The sequence below is a fragment of the Sinocyclocheilus anshuiensis genome, unplaced genomic scaffold (genome assembly GCF_001515605.1).
Source record: "Sinocyclocheilus anshuiensis isolate Anshui unplaced genomic scaffold, SAMN03320099.WGS_v1.1 scaffold3423, whole genome shotgun sequence".
NCBI lineage: Eukaryota > Metazoa > Chordata > Actinopteri > Cypriniformes > Cyprinidae > Sinocyclocheilus > Sinocyclocheilus anshuiensis.
In genome coordinates, this window is record NW_015548183.1 from 80120 (window position 1) to 100326 (window position 20207).

The following is a 20207-nucleotide window of genomic DNA, read 5'->3' on the forward strand; positions in this document are numbered from 1 at the left end:
TGTTTGGGCTCTGTTTTGTGTTAGGCAGTTAGGGAAGTAAGCTGTATTTTTATTTCGTTATTCGATTAGGTTATTTATCTCTTTTTTCCTCTCTAGATTTGTTTTGTTTGTTATTTTGGCCTTTGGGACATCCTGGAGAGATGCTCTTTATTTCACTTGTTTTAAAATAAATCTAATCCTTTAATCTGACTAACATCGTGGATGTGTTTGATTATCGACCGGAGTGATTCATACTTGGGATTCCATTACCACAACCCAGATTTATTATGCCCTGTTAAGAACTATATTTTTACTACCCCTAGACGAGGGGCGTAATAGTAGGCCAGGAGGTTCACGACAGGCAGCTGTTGGGCTGCCACCTGTGCTTCCCCAGTCAGCAGCGGGATCAGACGCACCGGCCATTGGGTGCGCGCCCAGCCGCACGCCCCTGCTGTTCTCTCGAAGAGGTCCACGATTGCCTCCGGGTCATCCTGTGGACCCATCTTCATCAGCGGGACGTGGCCGATGGAGGGGGTCGCTACTGGGGCGACCTCCCGGCCAAGCAAGCTCCTGCGCCTGGACCAACAGGCGGAACCGATCCTCCTGCTCCAGTTTGAGGTCCATCAGCGCCTGATGTTGGGTTTGGTGAAGCCCGGCGAGCGACTTCACGAGCTCCGCAAGTGGCGTGGGCTGAGCTGGCTGCATGGCGGCGTGCCGGCTTCCTCGTCCCGGGTTTCGGCACCAGGGTAATATAGTTCGTAGTTCGGAAGAAGGACGAGGAAGTCAGGGGTGGCGGGTAAACCTCTTTATTTTCCCCCAAAACAAAATAGAACAAAAAATAAGGTGCTGCTCGGCTCTCTGCCTCCACAGTCTTGCATACGGTCACAAACACACAGGCACACTGCTCCGACTCTCACTCTCTCGGATCTCCCTCTCCCAGGTTTGCGGGCGCTTATCTCTCGTCTCTCCCCCAATCACTGGAATTACAAACAGGTGTTAATCATTATTCACTTGACCTCCTTATCACCGCTCGTCTCCAAACCCTTTCTCCCGCTGCAGCCTTTCGACTTCCCACGCCCCCTCGCCACAATTATATTTTTAGAAGGTATATTATAGAAGGTACAGTATGTTATTAAATGTTCATCGAAGTCACAACTAATTTCTTGTATATATATATATATATATTTGTTTTAATTAATTTTTTTATTGCCCTTATCTGTTATTTTTCCGGATCAGATTTTCCTGTGTAAGGTTTAAGGGGGTGCTGGTGCATCCTGGACAGATGGCCAGTCCACCACTGGGCTAATTATTACCGGTATTATTATTTTTATTGGATAATGAAAGGATTGCTCCATTTACACTAACTTAAGGTTTTATTTCTTGTTGAGTAATACACCTGACACCTGAGCCACATGTACTGTACAGTAGCACTGTACGTCTACAATGGCAATAATACTGTAAAAAAAATTGGTTAAATTTTGAATGAAAGGTATGTGGAGAAAATATGATGGTGCCGATGATGATGGCGGCCTCCGTGGCGTGCTCTGCAGTTGTTTTTGTGTTTTTGTTAGTTTGTCCTGTCTTTAGTTATATCCCTGCAATTAGTTTCACCAGAGACGAACTGCTGGACATTCGGCTCTACACATCACCCGCTATATTACCGGTTTTCGACTATTCTGATGTTTTGCTGGACATAGTAGTTGGCGGAGCAACTGAAGATCAAGCGCTTCAGGACGCGCAGACGGGGGAAGCGAGCCGGCGCGCTCGTGACAAATAAGGATTTCTCACACTCTGCTGCTCTGTGTTTCACGGAAACCTGGCTGAATGACGCCATACCGGACAGCGCGTTAAATCTGTCGGGCTTTCAGCTGTTTAGAGCAGACCGCGACGGGAATCAACGGGAAAATCGTGCGGCGGCGGCGGGACATGCTTTTACATCAACGAAAGGTGGTGTACAGATGTAACCGTGTTAAAGAAGATGTGCTGTTCAGATCTAGAAGCGCTTTTCATTAACTGTAAGCCTTTCTACTCGCCGAGGGAGTTTTGCTCGTTCATTCTCGTCAGTGTTTACATTCCTCCGCAAGCGCACGTGAGCTCAGCTTTACAGAAACTCGCTGGTCAGATCACAGAGACAGAACAACACACCCACCCTGAACGCCTCTCCACACAATCATTCACACCATTCACACCTCCTGCAACCCCCCTCTCCCCTACACCTGCACCTCAAATCAGTGAAGACGATGTGCGCCAGGTCTTCCGGAAGCAGAAAAGGAAAAAAGCACCAGGCCCAGATTGTGTTACACCTTCTATAACTGTCTGGTTCAACTCAGCTACCAAATCTGACCTCAGAAGACTACAGATGGTAGTCCGGACTGCTGAGCGAATCATTGGTACAACCCTCCCTTCTCTTCAAGAACAGTACTCATCCAGAGTGTGCAAAAGGGCTAGCAAAATCACTCTGGGCCCCTCACATCCAGCACACTCCCTCTTTAAACTCTTGCCATCTGGTTGACGCTACAGAGCACTGAGCACCAGAACGGCCAGACACAGGAACAGTTTCTTCCCTCAGCTCCTGCCCAAACTAACTCAGCTCTCCATGCCCACCTCCTTCTGTCAGTGGATCAACAGCTTCCTGACAGACAGGCAGCAGCTAGTGAGGCTGGGAAAACTCACATCCAGCACACGTATAATCAGCAATGGAGCTCCTCAAGGTTCCGTTCCTCTCCCCACTGCTCTTCTCCCTCTACACCAACGACTGCACTTCTAAAGAGTTGACCTTGACCATTATTTATCTAAGACATCCACTAAGCATAAAATTATTGCCTCAGTCTCCAGTTATCTAACATTCCATACTATATAATTATATAAGTCTTACATTCCTAAGTACCATCTGAATTGAACAGGTATCATAGAATGAGATGTGTAAAATGTTCTTAAGTCAAGTTAGCTGAAGGTCAGTTTCCACATCATGCCATTTTGAAACAGTTATGTTTCAAGACCACAACATGAAGCACGTTAACATTTCTTCCCCTTTATCGCAATCAGATTTTTTTTTTCATGTGTTAGTTTGTTACGTTTAAAAAATGAGGTCAAATAATACTCTTCAAAGACAGGAAGCAGATTTAAAGTCAACCGAATCTGATCAAAAGTCCTGCAGAGTGGTCTGAGCAAGGGCTAAAAACGGATCAAAATTTAGACCCGATTTATTTATTTATTTATTTTTTACCAGAGGCCTGTTTTGGGAATCTGTCAGCCACATCTTTCAAAGTGAAGTCCAGTAGACATATTCAAAGAAATAAGAATATCCTCTCAAAAGCCAAGCAGCAGACAAACAAACAAAAGCAAATGTCAAGCAGGGCTTCAATTCGGCAATTGCCTCTCTGTCTAAGCACCCAGGGGTATTTATCTTAGGTCCCCTGTAAAAACGGCCCGGTAATTCCGTGCAACTAATCCTACTAAACTGACTCTCTCCACTTAGATCAATGGGGCACAACGCTAAGCACTTCTGACAGATACATACATCCGCCGCAAGTCCCAGTCCCTAAACTCAACCCTCCGCTGAACGCATGAGTAGATTCACCCACCTGCCCCTTTCTCACTTACTAGTTTAGACAAGATCACAGAGGCAGATATGACAGTCACAGCCTCTGTAAAATGTAATACCACTCTGAGGAAAATCTCTCGGGATTACTTTAACTCCTTTAACCTGTTTATTGTGCTCTTTATTCTATAGCTTTGAATAATAAATCACTTTTGCTTTCCTCTCCTCTTTAAGGGAGCGAGCTGGAACTTAATGACCACCCCCTCAGTCTCTCTCTGCCAGTCGCAATCGCTCCCCGTCTCTCGCTCACTCTCTCTCGTTCAGCGGCGCAATGCTCCGCTTGCCTGTAAGAGCTACTGGTGGACAGGGGGCTGCAAATCTTATCTGATTTTCCAGAGAGGGGTTTGGAGCTGGACTAAAGAGGCTGGGATAATAACAGGAAGCGGCCAGAGGAACTGCTGGGCTGGGCTGATCACTTTTACCACTGGAGGGGCCTGATTATCCAGTGAACAGCTCAGGGGAAGCTCAGACAGGTTCACATGCAGCTGGAAACAGACACCGCTGACCTGTACCTGAGGAGGATATAACACGATTCATTTACTCTAGGGATTTTCAATTCGAGGAAGACTGTTGAAGGGACCCTGGTAGGTGATTGTTTTTTTTATGTTTGACATATATTTACTGTATGTTTATATATTTGTTTTTCTAGTGATATTTGTTTAAGTTGAGTTGAAATATTTACATCTTTTGATAACTGTATAATATATACTGTGTCTCTGTGTGTTCTATTTGATTTGAATTCAATTGTAATGTATATTGTAATATTCCTTATGTGCATCTTTACAAAAAATCCGAAAGTCTCATTTGAATGATGCTTCCTTGACTAATAGGAAGTAAATTCCCAAGGAACACTGATTACCCATGGGAAGACATTGAACTTATCTGGATGTGACATTTTACTTAGGGACAGAGAAACAATTATAAATCCGTACACCATCTGTCCTGCTTCTTTCTTGAAGCAGCACAACAGTTACAGGTTATTCTTAAAGTCTCATCCCATATGCCACTGTAAGAATAATGTTTTAAGAGGTGCAGAAGTGAGTGCTATGTCATCATACAAAGAATGAAAGTTGGTGATGTTAATTATTAAAGGTCATGTAAAACATCACAGTTCAGTCTAGAAAAAATATAAAACATGCCAGCCGTAAGCTTGACATTATGCGACACATATACTTGGAATCTAAATAAAGAGAGGTGTAGCAGATGAGTCAGAGGTGAGAACAGGTGCAGTGCACACACTTCAGACAGTGACACCTTTAACAGGTTTCTGGAACTTGTGACACGGAAGACATGTGATAGAAAGGAGGGGGTAGTTGATGTATGTCAGGCTGAATTTCCTAGAGAAGAGAGTAGGCAGACTGCAGATTGCTGGAATCTGCTCTGTGATTAAAACCTATTTTAATCTGAAACCCACACATACACACACACACACATACACAGACAGACTTTCAAATGACTGGTTTGTACAACAATTGCTGTGGAAATGGTGCGCTTTTCAATAATGTCAAATGTTAAGAACAATTTGTATTGAACATGCTTCAGTGTCAATGTACTGAGATTACAATGAGTCTCAGCTCCAAAGCTGTTGATAGCACTGCACTGCATTAAAAAAAACATGTTTTATGCTGAGAGAGGTGGGTGGGACATTGAAGAGAAGTATGTGATGGTTTACATTAGACTTGTTTGAATGGAAATTATCTGCTCTCATTTTTTTCTATAAAAATATCATAGAAAGGACAAAAGAGAGAGGAACTAAACTGATTTTAATATTGCAATATAACATGACCAGAAAGCTGCTGACTGAATTATCAAGAAGTTAATATTTAGTAACCAATAATTCAAATAAAATATGGGTAGTCTGCATCAAAAACAAAAAGAAGCAATGCAGAATCAAGAGTTGGAATTCAGTGTAGCAAACACAGACAGGCGAGGTGGTGCTCTTACATCAAATATCAGCGCTCAGGGAACACTGCTTGTCCAGTAAAAGTAGTTTACTGGGACATTTTGCATTACATTTGCAATAAAACATTCAGTTACTGACCCAGCAAACAAAAATATGCTCTAAGAGCATTTTGCTAACGTTCCCATTAAGTTATTAAAATGTTACAATGAACAATCAAAAAAAATAAATAAAAATTGTGAATTTTGCGAACGTTAAGGGAACATTCAATTTTATAATTTTGCAAACATTATGGGAATGTTACTTTTAAATGTTCTTTGAACAGTAGTAGTAACATTTGTAGTAGTAAAAACTGTTATATGAACGTCCAACTGAAACGTTTTAGAAGTATAATCGTTTTTGTGCTAATGATTTGAGAACTTTAATGAAGACCAGATAACTCTGAATAAAAGTTGTGTTAACATTACTGGAAGATTTTTTTTTTCATAGCTTTGAGAGAACTTTGCCAGAACATTAGCCAAATGCATTGTGCAGTACATTATTTTCCACAAGTATGTTGTAACTTCTGTCCACTAATGCAAAAGATTATTTGTCATGACCTTAAAGAATATTTAAAGTCATTATATGAATTTGCCTTCTTAAATTTATTTATTTATTTATATTTCTATAATAACTCTTTTAAATAATATTTATAAGAGAGAATTTGTATAATAATTCTTTTAACTCCTACCAAAGACTGGATAATTAACAACATTTCCCTTTTGCCCTTAACCTGTTTGGAGAACAGACAAAAAAAAAAAAAAACGCACACATGAACAGCAACATCAGAGTAGAAATTAACTCTGAATATTTTTCTGAATCCATTGTTATGAAGTGAGGGCATTTTATGCCTTATGTGAAAGTACTCATTTTGAGTGGAAGAATTGATGAGTCTCTATAGCAAAGATTTAGCAATTTGGGAACACTTAAGAAGCATAATCCACCTCATCTTAATATCATCATCTAAATGAGTCTAACATAAGAATGGTCCATCAAGCTATAGCGTGTTATCTGAGATGGGAATGTAGAAGGCTAGGCAATGTATTAGTAGGCTTTAACAGTTTCACAGAGTTAGAGTCTGCTGTTTCCCATGATTCACAAAAATACAGTCTAAAGTTTGTGCGACAAGAGGAACCCTAATGAGACAATTTAATGAAGGGATTTCAAAGTCAAAGATAATAAAGGGTTTTCTTTTTCTTTCTTTCTTTCTTTCTTTCTTTCTTTCTTTTCTTGAAGTTTGTCAGGCTGAAGAAACCGTCTTCAAAGATATGAATTAATGTATAGATATTTTTGTTCTGTTGTTCCATTCACATGGTGCACAGATGATGAAACAGTCTGCCTGCAGGCAGATGACTGAGCCTGGCTTCTGGGCAGGTGTCCTGGTCGTTTTATGTACCCTCAGCATGGGAGCTGATGTCCACCAAGCTCTGAAAACACCATCCGTGCCAAGCAGAGTGCTTCAAAGACATAAGAGAGACTGGAAATGGGATAAACTTTATGTGTATGAGGAAATGCCTCCAAAAAACCCACCTGAAAAAATTGGAAAGGTAAAGGGTCTAAACAATGATTACGTCTACATGGACAACAATACTCCGATTTTAATACGATTAAGACAATACTCTGATTAAGAATCTACCATGTAAACAGAGATTTTTGATTACCTTAATCCGGCTAAAGTCATAATCGAAGTAAACACTAATCGAATTAGGACATGTGGAGTATTCCTATTTTAGTCGCATTATTGAAGCGCAGTCTAGACATGTACACAGTCCTACACAATGTACACTAGACATTATTACAGTCGTGTAGGACTTTTCGCCGCATTTTGCGACCGGATTCACATACAGCAGTGGTCAACCGTTTGACGACAAACAAAAGAATGGCTTCAACAACGCCGTCGTCTGTTTGCATGTATACATTTACATTTACATTTAGTCATTTAGCAGACGCTTTTATTCAAAGCGACTTACAATTGGGGGATACATAAAGCGATTCTTCTTAAAGAGGCAAACAGACACAGGAAGTGGTTGTAATACCAAGTTCTTAGACATTGTTCAAATAAGTACAAGCTAGAAAGAGAAGGAATAAATATGTATAGATATAAATATGTATATGTATATAAATTTGTCATGTATAGCATGACAAATAATTAACTGAACTTGAAGCTTTCAGTAAATAAAAAATGAAACACCCAAAACTGTACATGGCATCATAACGAAAATGAATTATATGTTTATACGTGAAATTCTGGAGGGGACGTCGGATGGCGTCGCGTGGTGAAGTAATGACGTGTGCCATTAATCGATCTATGTACTATAACATGTAAAACGGGAACATGAAAGGATTATTCTAAAAGCAACTCATGTAAACACCTTAATCGTAATATTGTCTTATTCAGAATAAGGTAAATAATTAGATTACTGATGTCCATGTAAACGTAGTCAGTGATACATTTATTGAAATTAGTTATATATGCTTTTTTGAATAAATGCAAAATCTACTACACTCTTAAAAATAAAGGTTCTTCATGATGCCATAGAAGAACCTTTTTGTCTAAATGGTTCCATAAAGAACCTTTAACATCTGAAGAACCTTTCTGTTTCACAAAAGGTTCTTTGTGGCGAAAGAAGGTTCTTCAGGTTATAAAAAGGTAAGAAAGAGATGGTTCTTTAAAGAACCTTTGACTGAATGGTTCTTCTATGGCATCGCTTGAAGAACCTTTTGAAGCACCTTTATTTTTAAGAGTGTACTTAAAGGGATAGTTCACCTTCAGTTGCTGGTCCCCATTAACTTCCATAGTATGAGGAAAAAAAACTATGCAAATCAGTGGGGACCAGCAACTGAAGGTGAACTATCCCTTTAATTAAAACACACTTCAAGGAGAGTCATCCTAGGAGTTACTATTAGATATAATGAACAGAATTTTTGGATTCTTGTCTTGGTTGCTTTTGTTTCTATCACTTTTTTCATTTATTTCCCTTTCTTTTCTAGCTAGAGAATACATTTTTCACTACAATCTCAAGATATATTCTCTCAGGAGAAGGTGCTAACGTAATTTTTACTGTAAATGACTATGGGGATATCAATGTCAATGCAAAGTTGGACCGGGAGAAGAAAAGTGTCTACAAACTTTCAGCTTCACTCATCAACATTACGAGCGGAAAACAGCTTGACAACGATGATACATTTGTAATAGTGGTTCTGGATATTAATGACAATAGCCCTGTTTTTCCACCTGACCTCTCTGGATCCATCAGCGAGTCTTCTAAAGCAGGTAACAGAGCAACATAAACATAGATCTTTTTCCATAGTGGCCATGATGTCCATATGTACAGCTTCACAGATAGAACTAAAGACTGATTATGTAGTAGAAATTGTATTTATTTATTGACACATTATATTTCTAGGATCAATAGTAATGACAGTAAATGCAACTGATGCTGATGATGGCAACACTCAAAATGGAAGGGTTGAGTACAAACTGCTAAATGGGACAGACCTCTTCAACATCAACAATAAAGGCAAGCAATTATAAAGTTTGGGGTCAAAAAGTTTTTTTTTTTTTTAAATGAAGTCTCTTATGTTGTATATCTCTTAAGTAACTTTTCTGTTTTAGTATTTTAAAAAAATGAGGCAAATCTGATGGCAAAGCTGAATTTTCGGCAGTCATTCATTACTCTTTAGTGTCACTTGATCCTTCAGAAATCTTTCTAATATGCTGATTTGGTGCTCAATAATTTATTTTCTTCTTCTTCTTCTTCTTCTTTTATTTATTATTTATTTATTTAGGTAATATCATTACATTAAAAAGCAGTCTTGACCGTGAGAAACAGAATCAGTATATAATTGCTATACAAGCCAAAGACATGCCAGGAATTGAGAGTGGGAATTCTGCTACTACAATTGTGACCATTAGCATTAATGATGAAAATGACAACATTGTCACCTTCAAGAAAGGTAAGTTAACTGTAAAAATTTTAACTAAATATTTTGCAAAGACACACTGCATGCTAGACTAGACTACTTTTAAAGTCAACGTCAACTGAATGTCTTGTTCACCTGCAGAAAAATACCATTTTAATGTAAAAGAAGACAGCAAACTGGGATATGAAATTGGCATATTAGGAGTGGAGGACAAAGATGAGATACAAAACAAAGATCCAACATTTACTATGCAACATGAATTTGATGAAGTCTATGACATTAAACTAAATAATGAGAAAGATGGAGTTCTTAGCCTCAAAGTGGTAAGCATTTCAAGCTTCAATACTAAACTAGATACTAGCCAACTTGAATATTTAAGACTGAGCAATACTGTTCAAGATTTCAATTAAAGCTTACATTTCCACTCTTGAATTATTATTGTTTTGCTCTTTTTTTTCTCTTTTCACTCACAGCCACTCGATTATGAAACGAAAAATATGCACATATTTAATGTAAACGTGGACGAGCACACAGTGTCTAAATCACCATATAACCAAGGACCCAACCTGCAGAAGAGAGCCCAAGTTTTCATCAGTGTAATTGATGTTGACGAACCACCTGTTTTCAGCCAAACTGAATACAACTTCAGCATCTACGAAGGCCAATTCAAGAGTCCAATCATTGGAGCTGTTTCAGCAAAGGATCCAGATAAAACTGGTTACAAAATACGGTACCTGTATTTTCATTCATGTATCAACAAAAGAAAGGCCTGCTGTGTTCTGCTGTACTGTCATAAAAGTTACAGAGTAAACAGATGAAAATGGTTAAATCTAATGTTGACATTTGATCACTCTAGGTACTCTATTGAAGATGCAAACTGTCCTGTAGCTGTGGATCCTGTACAAGGACATCTGTCCTTAAAGAGACAACTGGACAGAGAGCAAGAATCCTTGCACACATTCCAGGTTACAGCACATGAGGATGTACCAAATGGTAAGATATAAAAAAGCTTTCACAACTTACCCATTTACACCACCAGTCAAAAGTCTGGACACAACATCATATTTTTTATTCTTACTTTTTACACATTTTGGAAAAATAGTGAAGTCATAAAAACTGTGAAATAAAATAAATGCATACATGATGTGGATGTGAATTATGTGAATTATTTTTCAGGGAATAAGTAGTGGTTTTTATATTAAAATTATTAAATGTTTAATTTAATTCATCCATATGCACAATTTATATTTATGATAATAATTTAAGCATAAGCCTTTAAATAAAAATGTATTTACCACCATGAGGAACATGAATTCACTTAAAGGGATAGTTCACCCAAAAATGAAACTTCTGTCATTAATTACTCACCCTCATGTCGTTCCAAATCTGCAATACCTTTGTTCATCTTCGGAACACAAATTAAGATATTTTTGGTGAAATCTGAGAGCTTTCTGACCCTGCATGGACAGCAATGCAACTGAAATGTTCCCAGGCCCAGAAACGTAGCAAGGACATTGTTAAAATAGTCCATGTGACATCAGTGGTTCAACCGTAATGTTATGAAGCTACGAGCATACATTTTGTGCCTAAAGAAAACAAAAATAATGACTTTATTCAACAATTTCTTCTCTTCTGTGTCAGTCTTCGCCACGCATTCATGAGAGTAGCATGTGTATTCCTCTCCCAGATGGCAATCAACCATTGAATCAATGTTAATCAATGTTGATGCGTTAATGCTAACTGCATTGAATTAATGTTAGAAAGCGATGTTGGTTCAATATCACTTTTGCACCTGCAATTAATGTTGAAACAAGATTTAGATTTCAACAGAAAATCAATGAAAATGTCATTGAATCAATGTTATGAAATGATGTTGGTTCAACATCACTTTTGCACCCACAATTAATGTTGAAACAATGGTGAGATTTAAAAAAAAAATAAAAATCCATTGAATAAACGTTACACTACACTCTAAAAATGCCAGGTTGTTTCTACCCAACTTTGGGTCAAATATGGACTAACCCAACCTTTGGGTTAAATTTTTACATTAAATTTTTAACCCAAAAGTTGGGTTAGTCCATATTTGACCCAAAGTTGGGTTGAAACAACCCAGCATTTTTTAGAGTGTATGATTGATTCTACATCACTGTTGCTGAATCAAGATTGAAAAGAATAAAAATAATCAATGATAATATTGTTAAATCAAAGTTACTCTAGGATTGATTCCACATCACCGATGTTGAATCAATATTGAAATTAACAAAAATAATAAATGATAATGTCAGTGAATCAGTGTTACACTATGATGTTGATTCTACATCACTGCTGTTGAATCAATATTGAAATTAACAAAAAATTACTATTGGTAATATCATTTGATCAATTTGAATGTTATGTTGGTTCTAAATCACTTTTGCTGAAAAATTGAAATTACAACTGAAATGTCACCATAAAATACCATTGCCATCTGATGTACCAAGTTAATGTTGAAACAACATTAATATTCCTGACCACTTCAAAATTTTGGGGAAAACCTTTTCAAACATAAATGACACCTTTCCAGCAGTTGAGTCAGTTTATTTTATTTTACAGTTTAACACAATCAATGACAACAAGACAGAAAATAAAATTCAAAAAAAAAAAAAAAAAAGTGCATCCAAAAGGACAAAAGCATGAAACCCTTTAAAAATAACATTACTTACAGAAGTCTTACTTTATTATAGCAAGTGGTCCAGCGGTTCAAGTTTTCAAAATCTGGCTTGCATCAGTCTACTGCCTCTTTTCCTTTGGACTCTGTGAAATCTGAAAAAGAAAGCATGATGTTACTTAAAAGCAAGTCAATTCAGTTGTCAGTGTCACATTCAAAAATGTTAATATGCTAAACACATATTCACTTTTTTTAAATTGCTCAACACAAAAAAAAATCTAACTAAAAACTATGTACATTTAATATGTTTATCTAAAATCTATTAACGCTTCAATATCAAATGGAAGCACTATGGCAAGGTGTCCAAGCTTTTGACCCAAGTTTATCTTAAACACACCTGAACCAGCTAATCAAGATCATTAGGATCAATGAAAACTTCCAGTCAGGTGTGTTGGAGCTAAACGCTACAGGAAAAGGATCAAACTCCTCTGAACTATGATCATTGCATAATTCTAATTTTCTATGAAACTACAACATTAAAGCCTGGTGAGCCACAGTCCTGCAGCGTTTTGTTCCAACCTTGATAAAAACTCACCTGCCTGTAGCTTTCTAGTAATTTTGATTAGCTGGTTCAGGTGTGTTTGATTAGGGTTGGAGCTGATCTCTGCAAGACTTTGATTCTCCAGAACCGACGTTGGCCACCACTGCGTTAAAGTTTCTCTTGTAGAAACAAGAGCTTAGTTTTTGTTTTTTGTTTGTTTTCCAATTAAAATTTCTTTAAAGCTGCAAATTCACCTACAACAGGCTAAACTGAATAAAGATCAGTTACATTCCTCACATTTAATACAGATTCTGGAATATGAATGATTATGCAGGGTCAGAAAGCTCTCAGATGTCATCAAAAATATCTTAATTTGTGTTCCAAAGATCCAAGGTCTTACGAATTTGGAACGACATGAGGGTGAGTAATTAATGACAGAATTTTCATTTTTTTGGGTGAATTGTCCCTTTAAGTGTGTCTAAACATATGTGTGTTTTCAAAATATGAATATGATTTTAGGCTATTGTGATGTCAGTTGTGATTTTCAGTCTTATTTATATTCTATATGGATCACAAGTTCACTGAATTAGCTCTGACTACATTATCTGTTAATCAAAGATTCGGTTCAACAAATCCAACAGAATGTGACTTCTGGGAACTGTTTTGTTTTGCTGTTCTAATTATTATGTTTATTTGAAAGACTACTTTGATTTCATTAAAAATGAATATAGTAGCAAAAATTTTAGTAAAAATGTCTTTACATTTTTACATATTTACCCTAGCCAAGTAACAATAATATTCATAGACAAATCTTTTTTAATAGTAGTAGGTCACTGTCACTGTCACTATTTGTAAATTTCATTTTTTTCCTCTGAATCCTCAGGTCTAAGATCCTATGCGATGGTTAAACTGAAGGTTCTTGACATTAATGACAACGCACCAGAACTAACTAACGGGAGCTACGTGTATGTTTGTGAGCGTGATGAACCTGAAACAGTAAGGAGTTACTTGAATGCATTTCACATTAACAAATTTATAATGATTTTCCTTTGGCTATATAGTCCCATAATCTTTCATTTATTACGCTCTTGCAGATCATTGGGACAGTGGGTGCCTACGACAAGGATGAAAATCCAGGCAGGTTCCGTTTCACTCTGGCAAAAAAGAGCTCGGAATTTTCCCTTCATGACAATCAAAGTGAGTTCATTCATCTTCACTAAAGTTGGTCCACAGTGTAGTTCTAACCAATTTCAGTCAGTCACTCTACCATTATAAATATAGTATAATGTTTGTAAAGTTGAATTCAAAAGATGTGAGGTCATAAACGATATGTTCTAGTGCAGGCACTGTTTCATGAGAAACATTAAGACTGCTTTATCCTTAGACCTCTGTCTACTCCAAAGCTAACTAACTGCTGCTCAATCCTAAAGTAATCAGGCATAAAAGGTATAGGGCAAAACCCACTAAAATACTGTTAAATGCATTAGGTACAAGCTTTCTAAAAGCAGCATCCATGCACAATGAATCTATGATCTGACACTCAATATTCTATATGTGCCAGACTGAGGAACATTTTCAGAACACTGTGGTTTCTTTCCTCACAGCTGTATAATGAAGTATTATGACAGTTTACTGTTTTAAACTGGCAGAAACAAGTAGAAAGGAAACCAAAGTAGCTTGATAAGGTGCACTGACTGGAACGAAGAAAAATTACTTGGAATGTTTTTCTTTTTAATAAAAAATTAAAATGATTTCAGAAGAATCATGTGACACTGAAGATTGAAAATACAGCTTTGCTATCACAGGAATAAATTGCATTAGAAAGCAGTTATTTTAAATTGTAATTCTAATTGTAATTTCATAATGTTACTGTTTTTACTGTATTTTTGATATATAAATGCAGCCTTGGTGAGCATAAAGGACTTATTTCAAAAACATCAAAAATCCACAAATATGTTTTAAATATTCATGAGTGTAATCTATACATTTCATATACAATTACATTTATTTTATTTCTATGTATTCAAGTGACAACAGAATGTTGCTTTTTGCATCTGGCTTTCCCCAAAATGTGCTAGATGAGCATTTCAATTTAGGCCACACAAATGTCAAAGTGAAGATTTACTCTTCCTACTATTGTGTGAAATGGGATATTCTTAGGCCCGGTTGCATTGAATTGTCACAAGAATCTCTGGAACATTTCCCTCCAAGCATCAACAGAAAACAAAAGCAGAGTCCAATGACAACAATAGCACTGCTGATTAAAAAAATTGTTAGCTTGCACCTGTGGCATACATAGTCAGTCATTTCTCCTGAATAACAGCAAAATGAACGACTGCATCGCTTCAATTATTAATATTTGTTGTAGATAACACTGCGGATATTAAGCTGAAGCAAGGCGGTTTCAGTACAGAGCGCTCAATGGAATATGTGCTGGCAATCGAAATCACTGACGGAGGTACACCAGAACAGAAGAGCATTAACCTCTTCCAGATTAAAGTGTGCACGTGCCAGACGGGACGACGGATCGAGTACTGCATGGCCTACGCCCAGACCGGAATGAGCGTCAGCGCCCTCTTAGCCATTCTTCTCTGCATCGTCACCATCCTGGGTACATTTACATACATCACTTATCTCACTTGCTTTTCTTCTTTTTGTTACAAAGATATCCATGCAAGGCCAATGACACATTCCTTAGTGTTTTCCTTTTTTAAAAGAAATAAAACTAGGAACCCATTTTTAAAAAGCAAAAGCATCATTTAATCAAGCCCAGCAAAACAGATTATGAAGGCCTGACATGATGGTGGTTATATTAATGATACATGTGAACATTTTAAATCCTGTCTTTGAGGAATGGCTTTCCTACGTAATTTCCCAAGTGGAGATGCTGTTTATTTTATTCACATTCTTAGGATCCTTTAAGTGGTCTGGCTGTATAAATAACCCATGGATGGAACTTTGTAAATATGAGCATGTAAGAGAATCACTTAGCTCCATATTCTCTGTCATTGTCATTGTTAGTTAGTATACTGTATATGAGATGTTGTCACTGTGGGAAAAAAAGGTGCAAAAGCTGTCACTGGGGTGTTACCTTTTTAAAGCTACACTTTTTGTCTTATTTACCCCTAAAGGGTGAATATTAGTACCTTAAAGGTACATATTACCTAATATAGTTCAAGTACATATTATTACATTTTAAAAAGGTACCACCTCAGTGACAGACTTGTACTTTTTTCTGAAAGTGGGAGATGAAATTTTGCTTGCATCTCTACACCTTTTCCAAAGTAGAGGTTTGCGCTTGCATTTCTAGATGTGAGAAACAAGGCTGAAGTGATGACCATTAAGACAATGCATCTGCAGTCACACCAGGTCGCCGTGATTTTGCCAAATAAGACATGTTCCTGGATCAACATCTTTTGTTGATCCTGGAACAACATAACTGTCCAAAAATATAGACTTAACCCAATCACTACCCCTAAACCTAACCCTATCCATAATTTATTCCTAAAAACAGTGTGAAATGATAGCTGATTAACAAGGGTGTAGAAGCTCCTAACCCTGATTGTAAGCTTAAAACAGATATTTCCTGAAAAGTTATCCATCAATTCTGATTGGTTGATAGGAATGTTGTTCCAGGATCAACAAGGATGTTGATCCAGGAACATGTTGTACTTGGTGAAATCACGGTCATCATCACACCATCAGACAGACAAGAAGTGTTGAAGTATTCTGAAGTTCTCATACTCCCATGATTATAAGAGTCTTCCTTTTCAACACCAAGGCTATTTTGAAATTCCCATGGGTCCCACCTTATGTATAAACCAAGAAGATGTTAAAATGATTATTAATGAAAGAGAGAATAATATTGGCTGTGTCTATTTCTTTCATCTTCTTAGTCATTGTCGTCCTCATCGTGTTGCGAAGGCGCTATCAAAAAGAAGTTTTGGTTACAAAGTCTTCTGGTGAGATCCACGAGCAGCTGGTGAGATATGACGAGGAAGGCGGTGGAGAAATGGACACAAACGGTTATGACGTTTCCATCCTGTCCTCTGCTTGTCACGACAGCAGCTTTCGGCCCGGCCCAGGGCCTTCGCTGTATGCCGTGGTGAAGAAACCCTCTGCTTGTAAGGGTGACATGGCCATGATGATCGAGGTGAAGAAGGATGAGGCCGACCATGACCGTGGTGGGATTCCCTATGATACTTTACACATCTATGGCTATGAGGGATCTGAATCCCTGGCCGGTTCCCTCAGCTCTTTGGACTCATCCTCCTGCGGGTCCAATCTGGACTACAACTTCTTGCATGAGTGGGGACCTCGTTTCAGGACCCTGGCTCAGCTCTATGGAGTTGATGGCTCGGACACTGATAGCTCCGACTGATCCTACTGAAGGCCAGGGTTATCGGGCAGTCATCGTCCTACCAGGACACATCAGCATGATGCAGACTGCTGTCTTCTCTTCATGGGATTTTTTTGTAAGGGTTCCTTTAAGAAAGGGATTAATTAACAAGTGCCAATACTTGTTTCCTTCATGCATTGTTATGACATTATGATGAGCACTACTGTATTTGTAATTTTCATAGAATAAGTGTGTGTTAGTAGAAGAACTTGCCTTGGTTTTTCAGACTGGTTTTTGTCCAGGTGGATTTTGTATAAAACAGCATTGGACACTGGTTGGACAAACTCTTCTTTTTAAGCTAGTTTAACAGCAAATCTGATCTCATTTTAACACAAAATATCTGTGTTAATTTTGTTGTTGTTGTTTTTTTTTCTTTTCTTTGTGCAGATATTGTATCTCAGCCCAGTCTCTTGAGAAAACATAATTATTTTACATTTTGGCGACTTGAAAATGTTACCCACCCCTAAAACTGAAAACATACAAATGGGATTATACAAATAATATGAATTTGCAACCAAATTTAAAAGTTAGAAGTAGCAATGAGATTGTGTTGTTCATTTTTTTTTTATCTTGTATTCCTGTAAAAATCCCCAGTTTGCCAGTTTATACAAGTGTTTTCTGGACTCATGGTCAGTGTAATTGCAGAGCCAGCATTGTTCAGCAGACTCTTCTCATCAGGAAACCTACTGCATTGCCATGGGAGCAACAGAGGAAATGGTGATAACTGTACTTTGAAAGAATTAAAGGCTACTCCAAGTTTATTTGACAGAAATCATCAGCACATCGATTGTTATGAGTAAAGCCCAAATCTCAAAGGTCGACTAATATAAAGCAATTGCAGACGTCTCAGGAAACGTGCAGTGAATTGTGTGCCTGTTGAAATGTGAGAAGTGGTCTGAATAACTGTATTAACATGTGAATCATAAGTGTGGCTATATATTTAACAGTGTCAAATAAGAAAAAAAGCAAAACTGAACTTGTTAAATAATATTTTGATGATAGGTAGCAAGCCAGGCAGTGTCTTGACAATATTGTTCATCCTTCATTCGAGACTAAATAGACAAGTGGGTCTCCTTTTTATTGAAAAATGTGTAAACCATCTTTATACCTTAAATATTTACCACTGTGCACAAACTCTACCCTATTTCCCCCATTAACCATGGGCACAATATGTGGAAGCCACCTTCTCCCTTTCTTGTAGGGAATTATACGCCAAGCACACTTCTCCCGTCTCATTTAAAATGAGCAGCTCCGTCACTGAAATGTCAACTTCCTGTCTGTGTGAGCACAAGGAAACATACTTCCTGTTCCCTTATCTTTCAAGTGAAGGAACAGTTTGAATTCGTTTTCCTGTTTTCTTGTCTTAAAGGGATAAAGAAAGAAAACTTAGGAGAGCAGGAAAATGTAAAGAACAACATACATCACGCTGTCTTGGTCACAAAGGCATTGTCCTTCAAGACAAACGGTGCTGCTTTTGAATTTTTTTGTTTGTTTGTTTTGTTTTGAACCATACAATTTAATTAGTCTGTTTTCACCTTTTTCTTGAATTATTTTAGGGAAATATCTTATTATTCTAATGTGTTCAGGCACTAGAGTATGTAACTGCTGGGCAAAGACTATTACAGTAAATGAAAATCAGATAGACTGCACATCTTCTCATGATGGAAATCATATTTCTCAAGTAAAACAGTGTGTTGAAGAAAAACTGGAAACATAACTAAAATGACCTTCGGTTAATATGTGATTGTTCATTATTGTTATCATATTACATACCTGTAGGTATGTATGTTTTGAATTAGTGGTTATTGATATTATGGCCAGTTTAAAGTATAGTGTGTTATATGAACATTTTTCTTAATGAACAAATGTGTCTGAGATTTGTTGGGAAGGTCCAGTAGATGTCAGTGTTGGGCAGTCAGACTAAACATTTCAGTATGTGGCTCTAGTCTGTGTTAAGAGGGACAAAAAATATGTGCCTTTCTATTGTTAAAAATATTCTTTTCGTTTTCTCTTTTGAAACTGCTAATTTTGTATTTGAATAATAAACTTCATATTCCATAATAAAGTTTAACTCTCCTTAACTTAAAATAAATTGTAGAATAAAGTTTAATGACAAAATGTCAAATAATGACTCTTCTACTACTGAACAGTGTGTGTGTTTGTGTGTTTGTGTGTGTGTGTGTGTGTGTGTGTGTGTGTGTGTGTGTGTGTGTGTGAAGGCAGAAGAGTGTTTGTGTCTCGTTAAACCAATGTTGTCTGGGTAGCAGAGGGTGCCTTGAGGTGAAGTTCACAATGTCTGTTGTTTATCGCACAGACAAACAGATCACACAGATAGCGGCACATTAGCGGAAATTCCACAGTGATGTCACGCCTAACACATCTGTAAGACACCCAGCTGGGACTTCCTGAGGCTTCAGACTCGGTCATTCACAGTACCCTTACCAAAAAGTAGTATACTTCAAGTTTATTTTAGTAAGTATACTTAAGTAAAGTTCAAGTATATTTTTAAGTATACTTTATGTAGTAAGTATACAAATATCAGTGTACTAGTAGTATACTTGCAAGTGTACTATTTCAATACTCCTTGGGACTAAATTGGCCCACTTTCTAGTATATAAAAGTATACTTTTAAGTATACTTTAAGTATAACAGTAGTAAACTTTGAGTACACAACTAGTTTACATCAAAATGTTTAGTTTGTACTGCAACTATAAGTTGTTAAATATCACTAAAATTGAACTTATAGGTATACTGATAGTTTACTAATTAAATACTTGTAGTAGCATTTTAGTACACTTTGAAGTATAGTCTCAGTAAACTACTAGTTTAGTAGTTTTATACTGCAAGTATACTCGTAAGTTTTCTTTAAGTGAACTTTACATCATACTTTAAATATACTACTATGTCCCTATTTAGGTATTAATTTGTATATATTTTGTTACATGAATATCTGAACATACAAACATCAAAAGAACAGGGTATCTGCTTGTAAACAAAAACATTTTATTCTAGCTTCATGCATTCTTTTTTAAACACTTGAATGTGGATAAGTTTCATAAATAAAAAGGAAAGAAATAAACAACATTTTGAACAAAAAGCTGAAAAAGTCTGTGAATTGGATTCAGAATGATAATCAAAATGTAGATAAAGTCGATCAACACCCCAAAGCTTGACAGT

The 20207-nt window shown here is 37.2% G+C and overlaps 1 protein-coding gene across 2 annotated transcripts; it reads left to right on the forward strand.

Moving 5' to 3' along the window:
* Positions 1-3861: 3861 nt before the first annotated feature.
* LOC107704826 (cadherin-5-like) lies at positions 3862-18528 on the forward strand. Of its 2 annotated transcripts, none has more exons than XM_016507851.1 (12): positions 3862-4164; positions 6842-7066; positions 8511-8793; positions 8927-9040; positions 9309-9476; positions 9585-9766; positions 9917-10173; positions 10300-10436; positions 13515-13627; positions 13726-13828; positions 15000-15242; positions 16528-18528. In XM_016507851.1, the coding sequence occupies exons 2-12, from the start codon at positions 6842-6844 to the stop codon at positions 17010-17012; spliced, it is 2310 nt and encodes a 769-aa protein (XP_016363337.1). In that variant the 5' UTR covers positions 3862-4164; the 3' UTR covers positions 17013-18528. The 2 variants fall into 2 exon arrangements, with proteins under 2 accessions (XP_016363337.1, XP_016363338.1); XM_016507852.1 differs by having other exon boundaries at positions 3862-4157; positions 6841-7066.
* The last annotated feature ends 1679 nt before the right edge of the window (positions 18529-20207 follow it).

Bases quoted from the DNA above. Each gene is read 5' to 3' on its own strand.
- LOC107704826 (XM_016507851.1), top strand. From the start codon at position 6,842: ATGATGAAACAGTCTGCCTGCAGGCAGATGACTGAGCCTGGCTTCTGG. The intron at 9,477-9,584 runs GTAAGTTAACTG...GTTCACCTGCAG, and splicing joins CATTGTCACCTTCAAGAAAG to AAAAATACCATTTTAATGTA. The intron at 10,437-13,514 runs GTAAGATATAAA...CTGAATCCTCAG, and splicing joins ACATGAGGATGTACCAAATG to GTCTAAGATCCTATGCGATG.